General features: G+C 29.5%; 1 protein-coding gene and 1 pseudogene across 2 annotated transcripts; both read right to left on the bottom strand.

Moving 5' to 3' along the window:
- Positions 1-6903: 6903 nt before the first annotated feature.
- On the bottom strand, positions 6904-11150 carry LOC149511029 (receptor-like protein 7). The gene is given in 3 exon segments (XM_089756040.1): positions 6904-7250; positions 7682-8800; positions 8802-11150. Coding segments are annotated over 2 exon segments (3393 nt in total). The 5' UTR covers positions 11108-11150; the 3' UTR covers positions 6904-7250; positions 7682-7713.
- An 11472-nt stretch (positions 11151-22622) lies between these two features.
- LOC111279510 (putative protein FAR1-RELATED SEQUENCE 10 pseudogene) lies at positions 22623-26023 on the bottom strand (annotated as a pseudogene). Its single transcript, XR_016334662.1, has 3 exons — positions 25895-26023; positions 25719-25787; positions 22623-23745 (listed from the first exon to the last, which is right to left on the bottom strand). The product of XR_016334662.1 is annotated as a putative protein FAR1-RELATED SEQUENCE 10 pseudogene (transcript).
- Between the last annotated feature and the right edge of the window lie 326 nt (positions 26024-26349).

Raw genomic sequence — 26349 nt, 5'->3', positions numbered from 1 at the left:
AGTAATTAGTACAACTATTTAAATCTAGCATTTTTTTATGATATTATTGTTTTAAAATATTAATTTAAAATATATTACTCTAAAAATTTATTAATGAATATATAGGAATTTAAAGATTCAAAATGGGGACAACAAAAATCATGACCTGCTTATGAAGCCAAGAAAATAATTTTGGAAAAATATTTTTGAAAAAAAGCAGGCGATATAATAAAAGTTTATGAGCCTTTGGTAAAAGTGTTGCGCCTTGTGGATGGTGATTAAAAACCAACAATGGGCTTATTTACGATGCTGTGGATAGAGCTAAACAAGCAATTCAACAAACTTGTCGTTATTCTGCTGAATATGAAAAGATTATTGACAATAAATGGAGTTTCATGCACTCTGACTTGCATTCAGCTGGTAAGTAAACCAAGAATATAGATGATATTTAAAAAATATGTTTATTTTTTATACTTAAATTGCTTATATATTTATTTTTTATTACTTTAATATAATATTGTTATAAATTATGTTTAGGTTACTATCTAAATCCACAATTTCAATTTGGAGTGGAACATTCTGCAAATGTATTTAAGGAAACATTAGAAGGTATAAAAGCAGTTATTGAAAGATTAGAACCTTCGATAGATACTCAAATCAGAATGATTAATCAGATTAGTATTTAATATTATTTTATAACTTTAACATTTATTTTATGTATTAAAAATTAAATTATTTTTTATTTATTCATTTATTATTGTATTTTCAATTGACGTAGTCGTTATTATTTTGAGACAAGCATGAAACATTTGGTAATCACAAGCACAAAGAGCTTGGAAGCAAATGAATCCAAGTAAATAGTAAGTTAAATAATTATAATTTATTTATATTATTTAATTGTATAGCCTATTGAAATTTAATTTAAATAATTTTATACAGCTGAGTGGTGGATGATATATGGCACTTGTGTTCCTGAATTACAAAAACTAGCAATCAAAGTGCTTAGTCAAACAATATCTACATCAAATTATGAATGTAATTGGAGCACATTTAGCTATATTCACATCAAAGCAAGAAACAGATTGAAGTTTGAAAGACTCCAGAAACTTGTATATACCTATTATAACATGAGGTTGAGGATGAGACATCAGAAAAGAATGAGCATTGATGAAATAAATAATAGTTTTAATCCTATTAGCCTTGACCATATTTTTGAAGATGATGATCCACTAACAGAATGGCTGCAAGAAAAAGAAAATCCTCTATTAGATGGTCAAAACTCTGATTGGTTGCCTGCAGATAATTCTGATAATGAAATGAATGTTGAACGATCATGTCAATCTCAAGAAAGGAATGTGTCTCATTCAAGTTCAAGTCCAACACCAAGTCAGAGTTATGATGGTGGTGGTTTAAGTCCAGATGATGACGGTGATGGTGATGGTGCGAATTTTGGTGATAATATGGATGCAAATCGACCTTACAGCCCACTTGGAGGAGAATTTGGGCTTGCTGCTATTGGTGGACTTTTCATTAATATGGTAAAATATGGAGGAAATCCATTTGCTAAATCCAGTGAGGGTCAAAGTGCATGTATAGCTCGATCAAAAGGAAAAGCAAAGAAGCACCACTATGAAATTTCTAGAGGTTCTTCATCTTCAGGTGAGAGACCAAATTCTAGTAACTTTGAGTATAGTGAATCATCTGCTAGTACTCAAAGACATTACTATCCACCAGAACAACTTAATTTTCGACCTCCTCATGGTTATCCACCTCCATATGATTATCATCCACCTCAAATGTATCCTCCACCTCCTCAAATATATCCTTCACCTCAAATGTATCAGTTACCACAAATATACCCTCCACCACAAATGTGTCATCCTCAAATATATCCTCCACCTCAAATGTATCAAGAACAAAGGCCTCAGGGATGGAGATAGAGTCAACTTGGCTCTCAAAGTGAAGATAGAGAATCTGATCCTCCTCGTCATTCTACCATGTGGTAAAATTTAAAATATGTATCAATAATTGTAGTTGATGAAATTTGAAATTATTATATTTTTAAGTTTGTAATTTTATTAAATTAAATGCTTGGTATTTAACATATTATGTTTTGTTAATATTTGATTTGTCTAGAATTAATATTGAATATGAACTTGGCCAAGAAAAATTTTATGGATAAACCAAATATGAATGCTTTTTATAATCTAAATAAAATTGTGAATAATTTTTTTAGAAAATAAAAAACATAGAGTGTCATTAACTATTTTTAAAATCATTGAATAAGAGTTTTTATAATTATAATTATAATTATAATTATTACATTTTATAATAAATTATGCAAAAAAAAAAAATTCACGACTGTGATGACCGCAGTGACCGCAATTATTTCCGTTATATCCAAAAACATAACAAATGCTACGCGATCGAAAACGTGACCACGATTGCTATTTAAATCCCTGTTAGTGAGTGCAAGGGAGAGAATAGCTTCGATCAAATACTGAGGCTATAGACATTTACCTCTCCCAAGCCATTAATGCATGTTGTTGTTCCACAATATATGGGCTCTCTAGTAAATTGACCATGCGATTTTGAATATCATTCAATCTTTCCAGTCCAGAAAGGCTTGTACATTTCTGCGGAGCTGTTTTTGAAGCTCTGCAAGCAGTATGACCAGCCAATAAGATCTTATATTTCTCTTAAGTTTTGAAAGATGTATTCAGTTATTATTTTAGCGTCATTTCATTTGTAAGTGTTGGAATGGTGAACGCAATATTTAACGAAGGACGATCTCTTCTTGTTCAGTAATTTCAATTCCGATTAGTCAATCATCGGTGAAAGTAAATATATTGGGCATCGCACTTTAGACTTCTTGTTCAGGTGAGTACTGTAAATATTTTGTGATTAGTATAAAAAATTTAATTCCTTCACTTTCTTACATCAATAGAAATTTATGGTTTGGGTAAAAAATTGAGCATTTAGCCTTTCATGAGATAAATCTTGATCTTATCTACGGAAATTTAGTTATGACACAAGTTAGTGTGTTGATCTTGTATCATTCATTACCTTAATTAAAATTAATAAGGATTTTGACTCAGTTTGGAACCTTCTTTCAAGTGATTGAACAACAGTCGTAAATGATTTGAAGTTCATCTTGCTCGAAGCAAGGACCCTATAAAACCTTTGCTCTTGTTTCTGTTAAGATGACAGATTCAAGCGAGCCCCAGTATCCAGGAAAAGAACCTCAGCAATTTGAAACAGAACCTCAACAATCTGAACAACGTAAAATGTTCCATTTTTTATTCATTTTAAAGGTGTATATGTGTATTTACTTATAAAGCTAACTCTTTGATTTTTCAGTTTGCAATTTCTTTAGGAAGCCAACAAAGGGCAAAAACATAAGGAAAAGGACACTAAATGAAGATGAAGACTCCAGAAATGGCACATCTCTGTTGCACAATCAGAAAAAGGCTTTGAAGCCTGACAATATGTTATGCTTTTCAACTGGATCCTCCGGGAGTGCTGCTCCCACTGAATCAAATACAGAATCTGACAAACCGATTTTTCAATTTGAGTCTTCGAAGGAAATTCAAGTTCAAAATGATAGCAGAGGTACAGCAACCTTAGAAACTGAGACTGAGTTTACAAAATATGCTTGCGCCATACATGAAAAAATTTCTTAAACGAGCAGATGGGGCTTTGAAGGCAAAAGACACAAGTTTTGGGGCAGAGAAGTTGTATAAAGGAATGCATAGCTATGTGGATCATAAGGCTGGGTTTTGAAGAGAGCAAACAGTTGCCAGTGAGAAAGCTGGTGGCTCACATGGACGTCTTAGGGCTTCTGCCCACATCAGGGTTACAGCAAGATTTGATTATCAGCCTGACATCTGTAAAGACTACAAAGAAACTGGTTACTGTGGTTATGGAGATTCATGTAAGTTTATGCATGATCGTGGAGATTACAAGTCTGTATGGCAGTTAGAGAAGGACTGGGAAGAAGCAGAGAAAGCAAGGAGGAGAAATCTGGCTTTGGGTGGCAATGATGATGATGAGGCAGGGGTAGGCCAGAGTGATGATGACGATGATGATTCATTGCCCTTTGCATGTTTTATTTGCCTGCAGCATTTTGTGGATCCTGTTGTTACTAAGTGCAAGCACTACTTCTGCGAGCATTGTGCTTAAAAGGTAGCCGCATATGCCTTTTCATGTAGATTAATTTTTTTAATATCTTTTTTGTGCTAGGTTAATATCTATTAGTTTTTGTTACATTTGTTGTTAATGCATTACTTAGGTGCAAAACTTTTTTGGTTACTTACAAGCAAATAATATTTTATGTGGACCAACTGTTTTTCAGCTATAGAAATAGGAATATTTTAACTTTACATCATCAACTTTTGGTGCCTCATGTCAGTATATATACATTTTTATTCTCATTCCAATGTTAAATAGCCAACTGCATCTTTTGGTTTTTCAGCATCATGCAAAGAATAAGAAATGCTTTGTATGTAACTAACCCACCCTCGGCATTTTCAATACTGCTCATGAGATACGTATCCATTGATGCTTTGCTTCAACTCCTGCTGCCATGAACACTTTTATTTCTTTGTTTAGTGTTGTAGTGGAAGATTCACTTGTCTGAATACCTTATTAAATGAAATCATTTCCCTGCTTGAGCTTGGGGGAATTTTGGAATGATGAGCTCTTTAAAATCATTGTTGCTGCAGGCATGTGCATTAGTATTTAGGTAAGCATTTTTTCTGCGTCATTCCACAACTGACTTATGAGTTGAGTGATTGTATTAAGCAGAGTAAGAATTAGGTTTTTACATGAAGTTCCAAGAGTTGTCAAAAACAATTGAATGAGTAGACAGTTGTAAAACTTGTAATTTATATACAAAATTGGCTTTCCTGATATGCCAACAAACCCTATTGCTGCCTTTTACCCATGAAGTAGCATTTCTTCTACCTAGAGATAGCAGTGCAATCCAGTATTAGCATTTCTTCTACCTTCGTAATGGCCAAGAATTCAACTTGATCAGAGAGGAATCCAGGTCTCGATAACACATACTGGTAGGATCTAGGATGTTACTTCAAAGAGTTTAAGAATGTTGGATTGCAGGTAGTTTCAATTGGGTAGGGACGGCTAATGGAAGCTGTGATTTTTTGTGCTGTCCAAGTCCAAAGCATAGAAAACATTAATGATCGGTTTTCTTGCTGGAAAAATACGGTTCCTGCCTTCAGAAAAAAAAAAGTGAAATTAGCTAGCAAACCTAAACTTAAACTCAAGAAATAGTAATCTTTTTTGTTTCCTTTTTTCCCTCCAAAATTTTCTTTTTTAGCATGAGTTTTTGTTTTCTTTTTTACCTGTAAAATTTTCAAATGACCGAATTCATAAGAATAAAGTACTTTTCTAGTTGATGCTTACAATTCTAGTTAGAGAAGGATTCAAATGAGCAAGAACTTAGGGCTGCATGAGGACAGTTGTATGAGAAAGCCTCTAGCAGCAAAGTCTTCATATATGCATAGTCACTCTGTCCAACGTGGCTTTTGTTAACCCCAAAGTGATCAAATATCTTTTTACCTGCACCAATCTTCTAAACATAAATTCTGAGCTAATACTCAAAATAGGCTAAATATCAGAAGGCTTGACAACCTTCCTGGTTTACAGCATCAAGCTGACCACTAGAGAAAAAACCTGCCTATAAAATGACCAGTGATTGAAACATAGCATGTCTTCTATAACTTCATTTAATTATGGATTAGTGGCTACATCGAACATGTAGCACATCAATGTGAATATTGGCTAATTAGTTATGACGCTTTATTTCTATTAGATAGAGAATAAGTTACTGAAAGGATTCAATGGAATTCTAGAGAAGTGAGTATATGTAAGTTACTGAACGTATTGCCCTCATGTTTTTGTTTAGTCAAGGTATATTCTACATGCAAATCAATCACATAGCAATAGAGCTTACAACAAACCATTTTTGTCTGTGGGAGTGCGGAAACAAAGAAACAAAGGATGAGATGGGATTAAAGTTGAAGAAAATAATAAAGGAAATATTTCAATCTTTCTCGCCATAGTGAAATCTATAGTTGTCAGGGACAGTGAAATACTATCGAAGTTAGTTTGGAATTGTCGAGCTTGATACCTGGAACTGGAAGCTTTGTTCTTTTCTTTTCAGTGTTTTTTTCTCTATGGTGATGTAGCAGTTAATACGGGAATAAAGCATCTTAGCTTGAGCTTGGTCTGTGAAGATTTTTCTGTGGTAGGAGATGTAACTTCTAGTATTGGCAGTTAAAGTGGTAGGCTTATATCAAATTCCTGCACTGCAAGTAGTTGAGTTGAATAATTGATATTGTTGATGTAATTCCTGGTCTGATAGTCGAAAGTTTTACTGGAGGTTGAGAAGGAGAGTATGTGTGACCTGTCACAGAGTAGAAAGTCAGCGTGCCGAAGATGTTATTTTGAGTCATTCTCCAACGCTCAACTTCAGTTAGTAAGTTAGACCAGAAGCAAGTAAATGAGAGAGTAAGAAGCGGTTAAAGTGAGTAAAGAAAGTTCAGTAGTGAATCACCTGTTTGGTTTGGTTCTACTTTTTATGCCTCTTAGATGATGACATAGCAAACTGGGCTTTCATGTGTAAGACCTACTATGTGGCTGCTGACATTACCACTTAGATATAACAATAATAAAGAGCTTAAAAGATAATAAGATTTTCATTAAGAATTTTTTTTGGATAAATGATTTTTATTAATCCAAAGAAAGTAATAGACATGCTACAAGTAAACAGAAAGCTATCAAAATGTTACAAACGTTCAAGAACAAGCAAATAAAGCAAACTAATAAACAAAACAATCTAACTTTTGCAAAGTAATCAAACTAAGCAACATCAAGGAACCAGTTCCCAATTCAGACACAATCTTTTTTTTGCTAAGCCAGAAATTTATTAATAAAAACAGAGTTACACAACAGGGGAACCCTTTAACTCAGCAGTAAAACACCACCCAATTGACAGAACAGAAGACAAGCACAATACCACTAGACGTACCGCCAATCATCTTAGGCGAGCATAAGAGAAAGAACTGAGACACAAGGTACCGTAGCACCGGGCCAAAAACATTCAGAGACGATTTTTGTTGTTGAAGAGGCAGAGAGGAACTGGAGACGGCAATCTTGTTATTGAATCTAAGCCAAAACGAACTTCTAATAGCTGAAACAATAGCTTCTATATCTCTAGATGGCCTACCAAACATCCTTTGATTGTGCTCCTGCCAAATAAAATATATGTGAGCATTCCAAGCCAATCTAAGGAAAATAAATGCCAAAACTTTGCTCTTAAAATGGCTGACAGCCCAATCTAACTCAAAATACCAGTCACCCACAGGTCTTATACAAATCACTAACTTTGAAAATTAATTTTCATTTGTAAAATGAGGTTAGGAAATTCAAAGGAATCCTAGTCTGCAGGCAAGTTTTGTTTTTAGTTTGAAAAGCATTACCAAGTTCAAAAAGGGAACGAGACATCAACAGTTGAAACGTTCTTAAATTAAATTTCGAATGCAATCACTTTAGTAAATTATTAGTTAGTGCATATAAATGACAATATAAGATAGCATTTAATTAATTTTATTTGTTTAAGCTACAGTTCACAGAATCATTAACAAAACTTTTGAGTTATTAAGTATTCTAGAATGCTTACCAAATGGTATTGAAACTTAAATTTTGATCGAGTCACCCTGAACTTCTCCATTTTCGATTCGGATTCCATGCAGACCTATCCAACCATTTGCTCCCCAATTCATTCAGCACTGTATATCCAATACATAATCCAATGACCAATCCACAACCATACCCCATCAACACAATTTTCCAATCACAAAAACCATCTACCCATGAATCTGCATCTTCCTTAGGGGATGGCATTCCATGGATTCCGTGACCAACTTCATTGCATTTCTTTGTCAAAGGAGGCCCACACAATCTTGGGTTCCCTTTGAAAGAATCGTTTGAAAATGTACCAAATTGGTAGCTTCGTGGTATGGTTCCCTCAAGTTGGTTGTAAGAGAGATTCAATACTGCAAGAAATGTTAGGCTTGTAAGCTGTAGAGGAATCTTCCCGGAGAGTTTGTTCTGGGAGAGGTCCAAAGACTCAAGTTGAGTTAAGTTTCCAAGTGCTAAAGGAATTGGGCCAAGGAAGCTGTTGTAGGACAAGTTTAGCACTTTGAGTGACTTGAGATTTTGTATTTCTTCTGGTATTTTCCCATGGAAACTATTATTGGAAAAGTCAAGACAAGCAAAGATGGTTAAAATTTTCTGGTAAAAAAGTTCAAACCCTTTATTCACAATTGTCACAGAGTCCTGGTAGTAATCATCTCCAATATAATCTGGCTTAGCTTTGTTGCCATCAATCATAATCTTCATTGCCTTCAAAGATTGAAAAAATCCAACAGGTAACTCATCTGAAAAGTTATTGGAAGCAAGATCCAGTATGTGTAACTCTAGGAAAGCATTTTCATCCTCAGAAATTTTAATTGGACCATAAAATCTATTTGCTCTTAGTACAAGAACCTTCAAAGATGGCAATTTCACCAACCAAAACGGAAATGTGTCTTGTATAATATTTTTTCCAACGTCCAAAACTTCGAGCTTTGTGCAATTGGCTAATGACCTCGGCAACTTTCCTTCCAGTTTATTCCCACTAATTTTGAGTGACCTTAGTCGAGGGGCTTGAAAGAATGCAGTCGGTAATTGACCAGAAAAATTATTGAAAGCAATGTCTAGTACATCCAAGTTTCGAAAATTATTTTTCACATGTTTAACCATAAAACCGATTTGCTCTCAATATAAGAAACATCAACGAAGGCAATTTTCCCAACCACAAAGGAAATGTGTCATACAGAGTATTGTTTCCGAGGTTTAAAGCATTGAGCATTGTGCAATGGGCTAATGACCTTGGCAACTTCCCTTCCAATTTATTATGATTGAGTTGAAGCCAATATAATTGGGTTGCTTTTGCAAAATCTGGTATGCTGCCGCTGAAATTATTCTTTTGTAGATCCAAAGAGCTGAGAGAACTGATATTGCCCAAGCAATTTGGGATTGGCCCGCTTAATTTGTTAAAGGATGCATTAAAGGCCTCAAGTTGACTCAAATTGCAAATAGGCCTTGATAAAGAGCCTTGTGAAGAAGCTAGAGATTGGTTTAGTGAAAATTGGTCCAAAGATGAGAGAGAATTGTTAGAAAGATCCAGAACTCGCAAACTTTTCTTCCACACCCAGTTTGGTACTGCACCACTTATTTTGTTATTTGAAAGGTCAAGTTCTTCTAAACTATTTTGACTCTTTAAAAACTCTGGAAACATCCTTACGTTACAGAATCGTAAACGCAAGTAACTCAACATTGGAAAAGAGGAGTTTGCATCACCAAAAGGAAACTCTTTTGAAAAATCAATCGCATTGAAAGAAAGGTCTAACCTCAAAAGAGTAGTCTTCCACAACCAATTAGGCACAAAACCATGGATTTGGTTGTCAGGAAGATATAGAAAAGCCAACTTGTCTTGTGTTTTGATGAATTCTGGAAATTCAGTGAGGTTGCATGAGCCTAGGGATAGCATCTCTAATTGGGGAAAAGCAAGGCTTGTGATGTTGCTTTCAATTGATAAGCTTATATTGGAAAGCTCAAGATACCTTAAGTTCTTGAGTTGGAAGAACATGTCAAGCTTCATGGAACTAAAACTATTGTAGCCTAAATGCAATGTTTCAATCAATGAAGAAGATGCATTGGGCAGCTCACCAATTTCAGCATCCAATTGATTTCTTGCAAGAAATAGGGTAAGCAATGATGGGAGAGTAAATAGAGATAAATGAATTGAGCCAGATAGCCGGTTCCCATCCAAATAGAGTTCAGAAAGATTTGGAACTCCAGATCTATGAAATGGTGGGATTAAACCACTGAAATTGTTATATCCTAAATCCAGTTTCACAAGGTTTGTAAGATTTGCAATTGAAGATGGAATTTGTCCATAGAAATTGCATTCAAGAAGATTTAAATTTGTCAAGAACTTGAGATTACCAATTGATTCTGGTAGTTTTCCACTGAAATTTGTAGAAGAAATCGTTAAGATCCGTAAAGCATTATTTAATGGAAATTCTGGCAACTGACCTCCAAGAGCGTAATTATTTGAAATGTCAATGCTTTCTATTTTTGGTAACTTGAGAATTTCTGTTGGAAAATGCCCACTCAAATTGCAATTCACTAAACTGAGAGAAACCAAACGAGAGGAAATTTCCAACAAATTGGGAGGTAAATAAGAGATCGGGTTCCTACCAAGGAAAAGTTTGGAAAGAAAAGGAAGTCTTGAGAGTGAAGAACAAAATGGACCTGTCAACCCACAATTCGACAGACTTAACACATGCAAGTTAGGAAGTATTGTGGATGTGATCTCACACCATTTACTACTTTGAGTTGAAATGTTCACACCATCCAAGTAGAGCTCTGTAAGAGGTCTCAAATTTTGGATTAATGACTTGAAGTTTGGGTTTTTTAGTTTCAGAGGTTGTTGAAGGTAGTCAGGAAAATCAACGTACCAGTCAAGAATTTGGTAATTGTGTAGATAGCAAGAATCTTGATGAGATAGATCAAGAAAGACTAACCTTGTTAAGTACGAAATCTCCACTGGAATTTGGCCATGGAAACATGAGTTTGAAAGGTTGAGATGAATTAAATTTGGGAATCTATCAAACTCATATTGAAACAGAGTAGTATTAAAATTGTTTCCAGCAAGATTAAGGTGTTGAAGATGATGGAGATTGAAAATGGAGTGAAAGCTGCCTGAAAGGTTTTTGTAACTGAGATCAAGTTCAATCACATGACCCAAAGCATCACATGTAATTCCTTTCCAAGAGCAACAGTCAGTGTTGGGATCCCAAAGCTCAACTTTGGAAGAGAAAGTAAAATTTGGGGCATAGTAAAGATCATGGTGCAATTGTAGCAGAGCAGATTTCTGGTGATGAAGGCATTGGTTTTGGAGATCAGGAGGGGAAAAAGATAACACAAGAGATATAGAGCATGAGAAGAGAAACAAGGTAGGGAAAATGAGCGAAATTAGGATATGAAGATTCTTCATTTTTTGTTGGCTCTCTATAAAGAAAAAATGAAGGGAAAACTATGGAGTTTGAGATTTGCTTACACGTTATTTATAGACAAGTACTTCATATTAGGTACTGTTATTGTAGCTACATATCTCCCTTGATCTCAAGAGATAAGTTCAAATGCGTTTTTCCAACCTCGTGTTTGTACAAATCATGAGTTTGAGCTATTTCTATAAGAGTTAAATCAAAATAGGTGGAAGACAGACATATATATTGCTTGTCCAGTTTGAATTTTAAGGAATGAATAATGGGTCAATGGTGATAAGGCTTATAGTTTTGCTTTTGTAAATTAATCTTTATCATTATATCTTTTCTTTTCTTCCACTTTTTATTTCATATTATGCATTCGTACAAATAACAATTAAATAAAAAATTAATTTTCTCAAAAGAATGAAAATTTTCACTAAACTTTGCTCATCTATCAACTTGTCTGAAAGAATAATCTTACAAAGATTTATCAATCAAATCAATTCTATTATTAAGGACAAAGGAAGATGCAAGGCTATGGGTGAGTTGTTCATGAACCCCTCCAAACATGGAAGGAGAAGAAATTTCGAAAGAGAATTTTTCAACATCTCTAATTTTTTAATTTTTTTCATCCATGAAATTAATAAATACAATTATATAATAAACACCGTAAACTCAAAAACGATAGAACTTCCGATGTTTTAGGCAACACAACGACAGATTTGCAAGAAAAAAAATCAAAGTTTTAAAAACTGCTAACTGCTTTTTTTTTTTTTTTATGAGTAGACAATTTTCAATTGAATAAAATCGTGTAATATGAATAATATATTATTTTAGTTTTTATATATAATTTTTTATATATTTTAAATGAATATTTTTGAAAAAAAAAATTGATTTCACAACCGATTATGAATTTATACGAAATTATTTTTTTGAAAATTCTAAGTTGTTTCTTCTTTTTAATGGATTCGATTCAAAGTCTGAACCTCCATTTGGTATCCTCGATCAACTTCTTCATATATATCAATTTTTTTTTTCAAATAAGCATTAAAAGAAAAGGGGATATGATCGTTTGGTGCATTTTTAATTTGTTGGAATCCCACCTAACATCTTGTAACATGGCAGCACATATGTTGCAATTAAGAACATTGCCCACCTAACCTGAAAATCTAAAGCAAAAGTATATATGAATGAAATGAAACAAGGGTAAAAGATGAAAGCAAGCAGGAAACATCCAGCCAACAAAGTGCAAGTGCTGAAACTGAGTTTTCATGCATTCAGTTCCCTGGTCTATTGATGTCAAATCAGAGAAAATAATGGGAGACAGGAGCTCAGCTTTACCGTCCTTCACCTTCCCATCCATTCTATTAGATTTGATTAATTGCTTCTCTCTTAGACTTCATTTAGAGATGGCAATATATATTATATAATCATATATTTGGTATTACCTAATTTCTTTATGTTCTGATAAAAAAAATTATAAATGGATAATTATAATTTTTGATAGTAAGTTTAACTTCTATGATGAATTTAGATAAGATTTATATAATACTGTTTAAATATCAATACTTGAAGTTATTTCAATTTTAACAGATAATATTGAATATCCAAATTCATTATCCATTTTCATAAGCAAAATAAGTAAAATTTTATAGTTGTGAAAGCTTTTAAACCTTAACAAACAATCTTTACTTGTTATTTATTAAAATTGAACTTGAATTTTTAATTTAATTTGTTTATTTTATATTTAACAAAAAAACTTAAATAATAGACTATTTTAACGATTCAAATATTTAACGGATAATATTTATTTAAATTTATTTAAATTTGATTATTGAAACTAAAGTTAATCAAATATTTAATGGATTCAAACATTATGAGAAATAAATAAATTTAGATACAAATACTTCAAAAATAAATATATACTCCGTGCCATTCCTAGTTCTATTCTTACACATACAATAAAAATAATTACTAAAGAATTCTCCACTCTCTAAAATTAGTTAATATACTATTTATCATAATAATTTTATATTAAATGTAATGGTTGATATAGTTAATAATTTTATATCTATTATTTTTAATGTATTACATGAAGATATTACTTCATGTAATCATCTTGAAACGTGTTTTTTAGATTTTTTTTTTTGCAAAATCTTTTTATTAATCATTGAGAATTCAAAACAACATATTAATAACTTATTACTGAATTTATCATATGTATAGTACTTTTTATTATTTTTGTTTTTAATATTGTTAATGAATATTGTTTTGAATCGTAAGAAATTAGAATATAAAGATTCATATTTGCAATATTTCAAATAAAAATATTAACCAATATTATATTTAATGGTAATGAACCTTAATATTAATGAATAAGTGAAAGTTACGTATGTGGAAATTACAAATATGAAAGGGACAGCATGATTGTTTTTCCATAGAACAAAAATTAATGAGATTTTCTATTAATGAATTAGTCTTCAATTCATCATGCATCGGTTTTTCTTCTTCTTGCCTCGTACATACATGTTTCTTGCTTTGCTTTGTCTAATGTTGTTGGTCTAAAGTTGTTTCCTTTTCTTTAAAAGAACTTTAGAATTAGTCTAAAGTTGCTTTGTCTAAGGTCAGAAATTTCTCTCTTCCTTCCATCAATTACCTCATAAAAAAGAATAAATAAAATAAACATTTATAAAAAAAAGATTATCAACAATACAATAATTTTTTGAATTCAAAATTTATCAGTTAATTTATAAAATTATCATTAAAAATAATAAATTTAAGTTAATCTAACTCCAAACTAATGTTTGGCTTAAAAAAAAATTAGGGTTCAAATTCTCACGCTTCACTTTTCTTAGATCAAAGTCTCTTTTTTAAAAAAATTATAATAAAATTTTTTATACAATATTATTTGTTATCTTAGCATTGGTGTTGTACTGTTGTTTTATGCTAATCAAACTTTATAGCCTTTGGAATTGCTTACCAGCTAAAGTCATTCCGAAGACACTAGTGGAGTCAGAAAAAGGACATCGATCGTTTGGTGCATTTTTGCTTCAACCCATTGTCACGCTACACAAGCAATTACTAGTAACTTTTTTTTCTAAATTGTTCAAAAGGGAATTTAATTTAAATTGTTCAAAATTAAATAACAGGCGTTCAACTTCAATGTCTAATTAGACTTACATTACCATCTTTACATAATTATACTTATCTTTTTAACTATCTTCAATCATCACTTCTAAGTTTTTTATTTTCTGCTATTTGTTTCTTATTTTCAATTCATTTTCTAATTAGTAATTAATTATACTCTAACTATCTCATTTTCTTTATCTATCATTCCCTATTTGGATATTTCAAAATTATCATCTTTGTTTTTCCAACACAAAATGCTATTACTTTTTTATAGGAGTATATTCCAAAATCATTTTGATTTTTTAATTACATTTTTATATTTAAAGCCTCAAAATATAAATTTTATATAATAAATTCAAGTTTTTAATATAAAATACACCAAAATCTAATGAGTAATTTTCTTAAATACCATGAAAATCGGATGGAGAAAATGAAAATTTGAAGGAGGGAATATAAATAAAATTTCAATGTGAAAAATTAAAATAAAAGAATATAATATGATTATATAATTTGAATAATTTCTGTAATTGTAAGGAACCTTAATATTAACAATATCTAAAAATTAAAAATGTGAAATCATTCATATATATATATATATATATAAAAGGGAGAAAATGATTGTTTTTGCATAGTACAACAATTAACGGGATATTGTGCTAATGAATTAGTCTTCAATTCATTATTCATACATGCTTTTCTTGTCTCTGCGTCGTACACATATGTGTCTTGCTTTGCTTTATGTGTCTCATGATTCATGAAACCACTCAAGTCTCAACGAAGACTTGACTCTTCAATATGTTTCTTGCTTTGCTTCATGTGTTTCATGATTCTTGAAGCCACTCAAGTCTCATAGAAGACTTCATCAAAGAAGTGAGGAGACAAAAGCAAACTCATAATATTAGTATAATATAAATGTGAATCATAATTATTATTAATTAGCTCTCTTATTACCATTTTCATTGATGATGATGAATTATAATTACCTGCACAATGATATATATATATATATATAAATATATATTATTTGAATACAAAAATAGAACTTTACTCAAATGGTTTATTTACTTCTCTTAAAAAGTGAATACTTATAAAATAAGGTTTAATTTTCAGAACTTATAAACTTATGCGAATGGCAAATTGATAATTTTTCAATTAGGTAAAATCCAATTTAACCCAAAATCATATTTAGTAAACTTATTTTATTATTGTATTATACAACTTAAAAGTGATATTTCTATCATTAATCGTAAAAATTTATAATATAAATATATACTTATAATATATAAATATATATAAACACACATTTATATATATCAATTCTATAAAAAAGAAAAAAAAAAAATATATATATATATATATATAATAGGAATCCACTTACACTAATATAACTTTACACTTTTTAGATTCTTAGATTAAAATTAAATTTATGACTCATTTGAATAGTAATAATATTTTTAAATTTTGATCCAAGTATAAAAAAAATGTATAAAAATTATACTAGTGTAAGTAGATTTTTTACGCACACACATACATATATGAAAGGTATTAGAAATTATGAGTCAACGTGTCATTATCTAATTTAAGTAAATCTCTTTTGATTCATTTAAAAGATAATTATGATTTAATATTTATTGCTTGTTAAAACTCCTATTGATCAAATAAAAACTAAAAAGAGAGTTATTTTGTTAATAACTCGTACATTAATAGAGTGTATGAATAATAATTATTAATTAAAGAAACAAAAATTATTCCTCTCTCTACCTATAAATTAATGTATTCTATCTGATGATTAAAATGTTATTTTCGGGTATCTGCTTCAATGCTCAAATTAGTAAGGTATATCAGAAATAAGTAAATAAGAGAGAGCAAAAAGCAGTTAAAAAAAGTAAAGAGAGTTGAGTAGTGAATCACATGTCTGGAAAGATTCTACCTTTTCTACCTTGTGGGTGGCAACGTCGCTAAGACCTACTATGTAGCTATTGAAATGACCACTTAAGTGTAACACTAATGAAGAGCTTAAAAGATAATAACATTTTCGTTAAAGATGAACAAAGAAATGAAACGGGAGAAATGCTACATTTAGATGTTATCATTAGAATGATTAATAAGTTCTCTACTGTAAAAGATGATAAAAGTTTATTATAAATTTAACTATAAATAAAAGGATAAACTTTAAAAAAAGTTATATATATATATATATGTCAAACTTTGGATAATTATAAGCCACAAAGTAAAAGTTTTTTAAAAAATCAACATGATTGTTACATTGAAATAGGTATTATAATTTGAGAATGTAATATTGCATATCATATTGTATCCTAAATATATTAAATAATTTTTAAAATTAATTATAAATAATATATATAAATATACAATAATTTTTAAAAAAAATATTATACATATTTAATGAGATTGAGTGATTAATGGATATAAACAAAAAGATATAATTATTTTTCAAACTCCTGACATATTTTGTTTCAAAAAAATATTTATATTTGATACATTGTTAATATAGAAATATTATATATAATAAGTAAATCATGAAAATATATTTTATAAAAAATTGATATTTTAATTTTAGACTCATAAAGATAATGATAGTATGAGATCTTTTCTATTGGTATTTAGTGTTTTCTTTGCTTTATAGTTTTAAGTCTTCCCATCATGAAAATGCTAAGCTTTCCTGCCCCATCATTACTTTATGAATAATAATCTTTCTTGTAGTTTACTTAAGTCAAGTTTGTCTTTTAAAAAAGACAAAAAAAATAGTAATTTACTCAATGAAGGCTGTCATTTATCTTCCAACTAACTGGGAATGGGTTTTAAGTTTAGTAATTATTAGTACTATATTTTAATCTTTTCAATGACTTAGACCAAAGCAAACGCTAATATTATTATTTTTGAAAAGTAAAGATGGGGGCAAAAAGATCAATACGCTTGCGTGCTTCATACCAAGACAAAGTATAAAGCAAAGAGTAAGACTTATCATTCTTTATATATCTGTAGGAAAAAATCTCTCCACTACTAAAAAATCAACTTTCTCAAAATTAGCTAATAGTGTTATTTATATATCTGAGGGAAAGAATCTCTCCACTACTAAAAAATAATGAAATTTGTCACTAAGCTTGACGTCTGAAGGGAAGTAAAACTTGCAAAGATTTATCGGTCAAGTCAACTCTGTTATTATGTTATTAACTGAAACACTTCTATTTTGAAAATTCTAATTAATAATTTTGTTTATTCTTCTTCTTCAATTCAAAGTTTGAATCTCCATTTGTTCCCTCCATCAACTTCCTCATATTTACCATTTATTTTTTTCTAAATAAGCATTCAGAGAAAAGAATAATACCGTAACAATTCTGTCTTTATAGTAGTATGCGTTATTCTTTGATCTGTAATAAAGTTTAGTCATCCTGGCACCGTACCATTAGATTAATTATTAAGAAAAAGGGATAAAGTTTAGTCTTATGGATATCGTTTGGTGCATTTTTTTTGTTGCAAAACCTGCTGTAATAGGGCATCACATGTTGTAAAAATATTGCCCACATTAACTGAAATTCTAAAGCAAAAGTATGAATGAAATGAAACGAGGGCAAAATGTGAAAGCATGCCGGAAACATTCAGCCAACAAAGTGAAAGTGCTGCAACTGAGTTTCCACGCATTCAGATTTCGCTTGTATATTGATGTCAAAGTCAGAGGAAATAATTGGAGACAGGAGCTTAGCTTTAGACCGTGCTTCACCTTCCCATCCATTTCATTAGATTTGATTAATTGCTTCTCTCTTGGACTTCATTTACTGATGACAATATATACTAAATAATCATATGTTTGGTATTATCTAATTTGTTTATATTCTGATAAAAATTTATAAATTGATAATTATGATTTTGGATAGTAAGTTTAATATCTGTAATGGATTTGGATAGGATTCTGATAGTATTCTTTAAATATCAAATATCTTATCCGTTTAAATTTTAATAAATATTATCGAACATCGGAATCCATTATCCGTTTACATATATAAAATTTTTAAATCTTAACAAACAACATTTATTTGTTATTTATTAAAATTGAACTTGAATTTTAAATTTAATTTAATTTATTTTATATTTTTACAAAAAAACTTAAATAATCAAATATTTTAACGATTTAGATATTTAGCAGATAATGCTTATTTAAATAGATTTAGATTCGGAAATCAAAACTAAATTTAATTAAATAATGGATTCTAATATAATGAAAATTAAATAAATTCATATACAAATACCTCAAAAATAGCAAAATCTTTTTATTAATATTGAAAATTTAAAACAACATATTAATAATATAATATTGAATTTATCATAAGTATAGTACTTTTTATTATTTTTGTTTTTAATATTGTTAATGAATATTGGTTTGGATAGTATGAACTTAGAATATATAGATTCATATTTTATATTTTAAATACTTCAAATAAAAATATTAACCAATATCATTTTTAATGGTAATGAACCTTAATATTAATGAATAAGTGAAAGTTACAAATGTGAACATTAGAAAAATGAAAGGGACAAAATGATTGTTTTTTCATAGAACAAAAATTAATGGGATTTTCTATTCATGAATAAGTCTTCAATTCATCATGCATGAGTTTTTCTTGTTCTTGCCTCGTACACATATGTTTCTTGCTTTACTTTGTCTAATGTTGTTGGTCTAAAGTTGCTTTGTCTAAGGTCAGAAATTTCTCTCTTCCTTCCATCAACTACCTCATAACAAGACAAATAAATAAAATAAGTACTTATAAAAAAAAATATTAATAATAAAATAATTTTTTAATTTGAGATTTATCTCAATTGATTTATATAGTTACTGTTGAAACTAGTATCTAACATATTTAAAGTTCAATTTCTCATGTCTATAACACCTTCTCTTCCCATAGACCACAAAATTTTTCTTTTTTAAATTCTGATAATTTTTTCTATACAATATTATATGTTATCTTAGCATTGGTGTTGTTTTATGCTAATTAAAGTTTATAGCCTTTGTAATTGTTTACAAGCAAAGTCATTCAGAAGACAAAAATGGAGAATGAATATTGGCATACCAAGCACTAATAGTGGAGTCCGAAAAAGGGCATCATTGGTGCATTTTTTGTTTCAATCCCATTGTCACGCTGCACAATAAATTAATAGGAACTTTTCTCTTTTTTTTTTTTTTTTGAAAATCGTTCAAAAGGGAATTTAATTTAAATTGTTCAAAATTAAATAATAAGTATTCAACTTCGATGTTTAATTAGACTACATATTATTATCTTTACGAGATTATACTTATCTTTTCATATGTCTTCAATCATCAGTTCTAAGTTTTTATTTTTTGTTATTTATTTCTTATTTTCAATTCATTTTCTAATTAGTAATTAATTATACTTTTATTATCTCATTTTCTTTATCTATCATTTCCTATTTGGATATTTTAAAATTATTATCTTTGCATTTTGCAACACGAAATGCTTTTACTTTTATGTACGAGTATAATCCAAAATCATTTTGATTTTTTTAATACATTTTTATATTTAAAACCTCAAAATATAAGTTTTATATAATAAATTTAAGTTTTTAATGTAAAATACACCAAAGTCTAATAAGTAATTTTCTTAAATATCATAAAAATCAAATAGAGAAAATGAAAATTTGATGGAGGAGATATAAATAAAATTTTAATGTGAAAAATAAAAAAAAGAAAATGATATGTATATATAATTTGAATAATTCCTGCAATTGTAATGAACCTTAATATTAATAATATCTTAAAGATATGAAATCACTCGTCTGTGTTTGTGTGTGTGTATCTATATATATGTGTGTGTGTGAAAGGGAGAAAATAATTGTTTTTTGCATAGTACGACAATTAATGGGATCTTTTTCTTGAATTCATTATTCATGCATGCTTTTCTTGTCTTTGTGTCGTACACATGTGTTTCTTGCTTTGCTTTATGTGTCTTATGATTCATGAAACCACTCAAGTCTCAGCGAAGACTTGACTTCTTCAAATTATTGAGGAGACAAAAGCAAACTCATAATATGTTAGTATAATATAAATGTGAATCATAATTATTATTAATTAGCTCTCTTATTATCATTTTGTTGATGATGATGAATTATAATTACCTGCATAATGAAATATTTATTGCATGAATAAAAACATAGAGTTTGATATAAATGATTTATTCATCTCCTTTAAAAAGTGGATTCTCGTAAGATAAGATTTAATTTTCATCATTTATAAATTTTGTTTATCTAATTTTTCCTAAATCTTGATCTCTTTTGTACTTAAACTTAATTGGCAAGTTTTCAATTAGGTAAAATCCAAGTTAACCCGAAATTATCTTTATTAAACTTATTTTATTATTTTATTACATAACTTAAAAGTGATATTTCTATCATTATACTTACTTGAAAAAATTTATATAATCGTAAAATTTTATAATATAAACATATACTTGTTATATATAAAAATATATATAAACACACATGTATATATATCAATTCTATGAAAAAGAACACATATATAAATAATAGAAATTCACTTACACTAGTGTAATCCTATACTTTTTTGGATCCTTTGATCAAAATTAAATCCATAACTCGTTGGAATCATAATAATAATTTTAAATTTAGAAAATTTGATCTAAGTATCCAAAAAAATTATAAAGATTATACTAGTGTAAGTAGATTTTTTGCACGCGTGCGTTTGTGTATATATATATATATGTATATGGAAGTGTTAGATATTATGTAGTCAATGTGTAATTGTCTAACTTAAGAAAATATCTTTTGATTCATTTAAAAGATAATTATGGTTTAATACTTAATGTTAGCTAAAACTCCTATTAATCAAATAAAAACTAAAGAGAAAGTTATTTTGTTAATAACTCATTCGTTGATAGAACAAATGAATAATGATAAGTGATTAAAGAAAGAAAAATCGCTACTCTCTCTACCTATAAATTAATATGTTCTATCTAATGATCGAAAAGTTATTTCGAAGCATATGCTCCGACACTTTAGTAAGGTATATTAAAAGCAAAGAAATGAGAAAGAGCAGGAAGCAATTAAAGGAAGTAAAGAACGTTCGTAATGAATCACATGTCTGGTATGATTCTACCTTCTCTATCTCGTGGGTGACAACGTGGCTAATTGGGCTTCCAAGTGTAAGACCTAATATGTGATTGTTGATATTATCACTTAAGTGTAAAATAATAAAGAGTTTAAAAAGAAATCCTACATTTAGACGTTGTCGTTAAAATTATTAATAAGTTCTCTATTGTAAAAGATGATAAAACTTTATTGTAAATTTAATTATAAATAAAAGGATAAACTTAAAAAAGTGTTACATATATGTCAAACTTGGATAATTATAAGTCATGAAGTAAAAGTTCAAAAAAAAATATCAGTATAATTGTTAAATTGAAATAAATATTATAATTTAAAAATCTAATATCAAGTATCATACCGTATTGTAAATATAGTAAAATAAGTTTTAAAATTAATTATAAATAATATAAATATAAAATAAATTTTTTTAAAAATATTATATACATATTAATGGGATTGAGTGAATAATGAATATAAACAAAAAGACATCATTATTTTTTCATCTCAACATATTTTGTTTTATAAATAATTTATATTTGATACATTATCAATATATAAATATTATATGCTATAAGTGAATCACAAAATTGGACTCACAAAGATAAGATAATGATAGAATGAGAATTTTTTTTTTATTGGTATTAAGTCTTTGCTTTGCTTTACACTTTTAAGTCTTCTCATCTAGTAAATGTCTAAGTCTTCTTGCCCCATCATTATGCTATAAAAAATAATATTTTTAGTAGTTTGCTCTTAAGTCAATTTTATCTTTTAAAAAAGACAAAAAAAAAAAACACAATAATTTACTTAGTAAATGTTATCTATTATCTTTCAATTAAATTGAGAAACTCAAAATAGATTTTAAGTATATAAATTATTATTACTATATTTTAATCTTTTCAATGACTTAGACTGAAGTAAACGCTAATATTATTATTTTTGTGAAGTAAAGATGGGGAAAAAAATCTGACGCATTTGCATGCTTTACCGCAAGACTAAGTATAAAGAAAAGACAAAGATTTATCATTCTTTCTTTGGTTTTACTTTTCTTTTTAAACCTTTTCTTAATTTCTATAATAAGTCTTAATCTTCGCTTTATACTTATTTTTGTAAAGTAAAGATGAGGACAAAAAGACTGATACATTTGCATGTTTCATGTCAAGACTAAGGATAAAGCAAAGACTAAGACTTATCATTCTTTCTTTCTCTTTTGTTTTTTTTTTTTTTCGTCCTTTTAAAAACTTTCCTTAATTTCTATGATTAGGTCTTAGTTTTTGCTTTATACTTATTTTTGTAAAGTAGAGATGGGGGCAAAAAAACTGACACACTTTCATCTTGGAGTAACACACATCATAAGAAAATTGGCTTTCCATGATTATCTATACAAAACCATATCCAAGAGGCAATCCGTAAGTGATAGAACAAAATGTAGTGTCAAAGGTAACAGCACACCAAATACTGTATACGCACGAATAGAATCTGCATATGACCATGAAATATTTTCAACCTTACTATTTTCATCTGTAGTATAATCATAAACAAAATTACAATCCCTCTCTGCCATAGCCTTGCAGGCCTCAAGAAGTTCCAATGTATCATTTTCTGTATTCTCGGTAAGCAAAGCATCACTTTCTTGAACAGTCTTTTCACGGAGTCCGTACAAATTTCCTAGCATCCTTCTTGATAGAAGGCAACAGTCCGGGCTGGACTCCTTTTTCTAATTTCCAAACTTTCATGATACTGTTGACAGGAAACCCAGCTTTGGAGAGTAAAAGAATTCTTTTCTGATCTGCTTCCTGTATTTTCCGAAATGCAGGAAGCAAACTTACTTGGTCATCTTCCAATAATTCATGGTTATTGACATTACTAAATTGTGAAACACACCATTAACATCATGGATGATTTCTTTTGTCGAATAAAATTTTGCATCACATCCACATCGCACTGAATTCCAGTCTCTTGAATGCTCCACATTGGCCTTTTTTCTTGGTTGATTAAACACATATCTATAACAGATAAAATCTCGATGGTAGATCCCTAAATTCTAGCTTGCCGTGGAGCGTGCTTTTGTTATTGAAAATCCATTCTTCCATGCAAAATTGCTATAGTACTAAAAACCATCATCATCACTTTTGAATATTTGACCAACATATGGCATGAAGACAGCTTCTGATGATAAGGATGTTGAAGCTGTCTCATTCTTTATTACCTGAGAGTGCTGAGAGCTTACTGATATCTGATCTTCTCCTTCATACTTAACATAACACTTCCAATCTCCACATGGAAACTGCTGATGTCGAATCCAAACGTTATTTGACGGTTTCATTGTCATTTTGTGGGAAAAGAAGTGATAAATTCCCAACCTTGATGCTCTTCTTAGTACCTGGAGAAAGAGAAAGCCTAACTTTTCCGATAGGGAAGTGAAGGGGCTTAGCAGAAGTCCTGAACACCTTCCAATTTCAGTAAGGATATTTTTCAGTATAACTTTACTCACATTAATAATATTTTGGCCCCTGCATGGGTGAGAATATCGTTGCCTTTCCACATAAAAGTCCTATAAAATGGAAACAATTTTGTACCTGAAAATCTTTTATTCATGGTAATTTTTTAACAAAATTTTAATTGGTAAATGATTAATTTGTTTGTAATGGATACTTATAAATGCAATACTTCATGCACACCAACTTTTGACTCCATACCAAAAGATTAAAGTTTCAATGTCTCCCACCTGCTTAAAAGAAACAACTAAGAGAATAAAAGAAACTATAAGAACCCATCTAGTTGGAGCTCCTACTTTTTGCTTTTAGAAGAATTACTAGAGAGGAAAAGCCAAAGGTAAAAAAACAATATCATAATTGATCTAAAACCAAAAAACAAAAATTAAAATATAAAATCAATTATAACACAATTAGTTTATATAGAAGTAAAATCATGTAGTTAATCATAAAAAATTTACATATTTTGTGGATAACTCTTCAAAATTTTATTTCTTATCGAAATGCAATTTTTGCTTTTTTGCTTCCAGAAGCAAAAATACAAATAGCAAAAACCCGAACAAAGAGACTCTAAATAAGGCAAAACAACTAAGAACTTCATATGGTTTGCTAATACATTAATTTTGCACAAGTAATTTTATGTTCTCAGTAGTTCCCTTTTTTGGTTTTTTCTGTTTTTGGTCATTAAGTTATATTCTAATTTTATTAAATTTAATTTTTTGAATTTTTTAAAATTTATGTATGTACAGTGCTTGAAATTTACATTTTATTTTGCAATTACACAATTTTTTATACAAATATCGTATATAGCATATTTTTTAAAACAATGTTTATATATACCGTATACATACATACATTTGTATGCAATACTATAAATGCTATTTTTATCTCCCCAAACCCCCTCTCCCTCTAAAAAAGGGGGGTAAGACAAGGCTTATATAAGAAATCAAACTTTAACACTAGAAATTTGAACCTAAAATTCAACAGCTTGAACATAATGTTAAAGTATGCTTTTGATCTACTACAACAACCAAGGCTCTAAATGCAATTTCAAAAGCTAGAAAGGAAGGGGAGGAATAGTGAGGGCAAAGGGAAAATGGGAGAGCAGGAGATCAAACTCTACCATAAGCAAACCAACAAAATACTGAGCCCAGGAGGTGAACAAAGAGACAGGGCAAAAGATTTTTGCTGAATATGGATGCAACAAAGAAAAGATCAGATTATAACCACCTTTTCACATAAACATTCAATTCCTAATTTGCAAGAAGAACCTGTTATGTCATATATATTAATTCATTTTGGAAACAGAAAACATGGACGAAACTTGTCTAGACCAAGATACTTGTAACCAATGAAATGGAAATCCAAAAAACTCGCTCCATTCAGTTGTTGGAAAATGCAAAATGTACAATTAAACAATTGATGATTGCAAGCTAGAACTCCATAAAAGGTAACACTTTCCAACCAACTATTTCATTTTATTTTTATTTCCCTTTTTCAACCACCCTCCCATTCTTCCCCATAATAACAAGAGATTTAAACTGCAATAATCATTCTTTTGCAGCAAATTTAACAGCTAGCAATTGAATGACAAGATCGACAATTATGTACGGTAATAGTCAAAGAAAATACTAATTGGCAATACTCGATATTCTTTTTCACATAGTAGTTCAATTTAAATCATAAAAATAAATGAAATATGGGTAAAACAGAACAGAACCAACATACAATAAAGCCTGAGAAACAAAAATAAGAAAAAAAAGAGTTATGCTTAGCTAAAAATAGAATTCGTTCTACACAGTGAAAGTCTAACAAAGATCATAGAAAGAAGAAATTAAAAAAAAAAAAAAAGATCAAATACTCTGCCCTTGCCGATGTTGGGTGTCCAAAAATTTGCTGCAATTGCTCCAGCTCTCGAATTATAGTGTCACTGTAAAAACAGGAGATAAAATCAATTAAAATAAGACCCATATTTTACAGTAAAAAAAAAGAATTTTTTAAGATTGAAAATAAAACTGGGCATGAGGAAATTTTTACCAGGAAAAAGAAAAAGAAGAGGGGGAAAAATTGATTGAAACCCCATAACTTTAAACCCCTTTTGACAACATTTTTCTTTTATTTTGCTTTTCTATGTTAATTGCTTTGCGTATCTTTCTTCAATCAGTTTATAATTCCAAAAAATTACCAAATTGGGGAATCGATCATTGTGTTTTAGTGCAAAGGAAAGCCCGATTTCGGTATTAATGGACCCAGCCCATGTAAGAAAAACTGTGTCTTTTGACCCAATAGGCCTATCAATACCGGTAATTAATTTTGCTTTTTTTGTTGATTATTAATTTTATTTATATGTATGAATTTTTTTTTACTTTTTTTTTTTGAAAAACAAACAGTTTTAGAGCCCACTATTCGTATTTTTGTTTTCGAGGTATTAGGTTTTCTTTCCTCTATGATTGTTACTTTATTGTTTTTGTTTGATCAATGAAAGAGGATTT

Source organism: Durio zibethinus, chromosome 27 (assembly GCF_047325235.1).
Source record: "Durio zibethinus cultivar Kanyao isolate XHJ-2024 chromosome 27, ASM4732523v1, whole genome shotgun sequence".
Classification (NCBI taxonomy): domain Eukaryota; kingdom Viridiplantae; phylum Streptophyta; class Magnoliopsida; order Malvales; family Malvaceae; genus Durio; species Durio zibethinus.
This window is presented reverse-complemented; position numbering and strand designations above follow the sequence as displayed.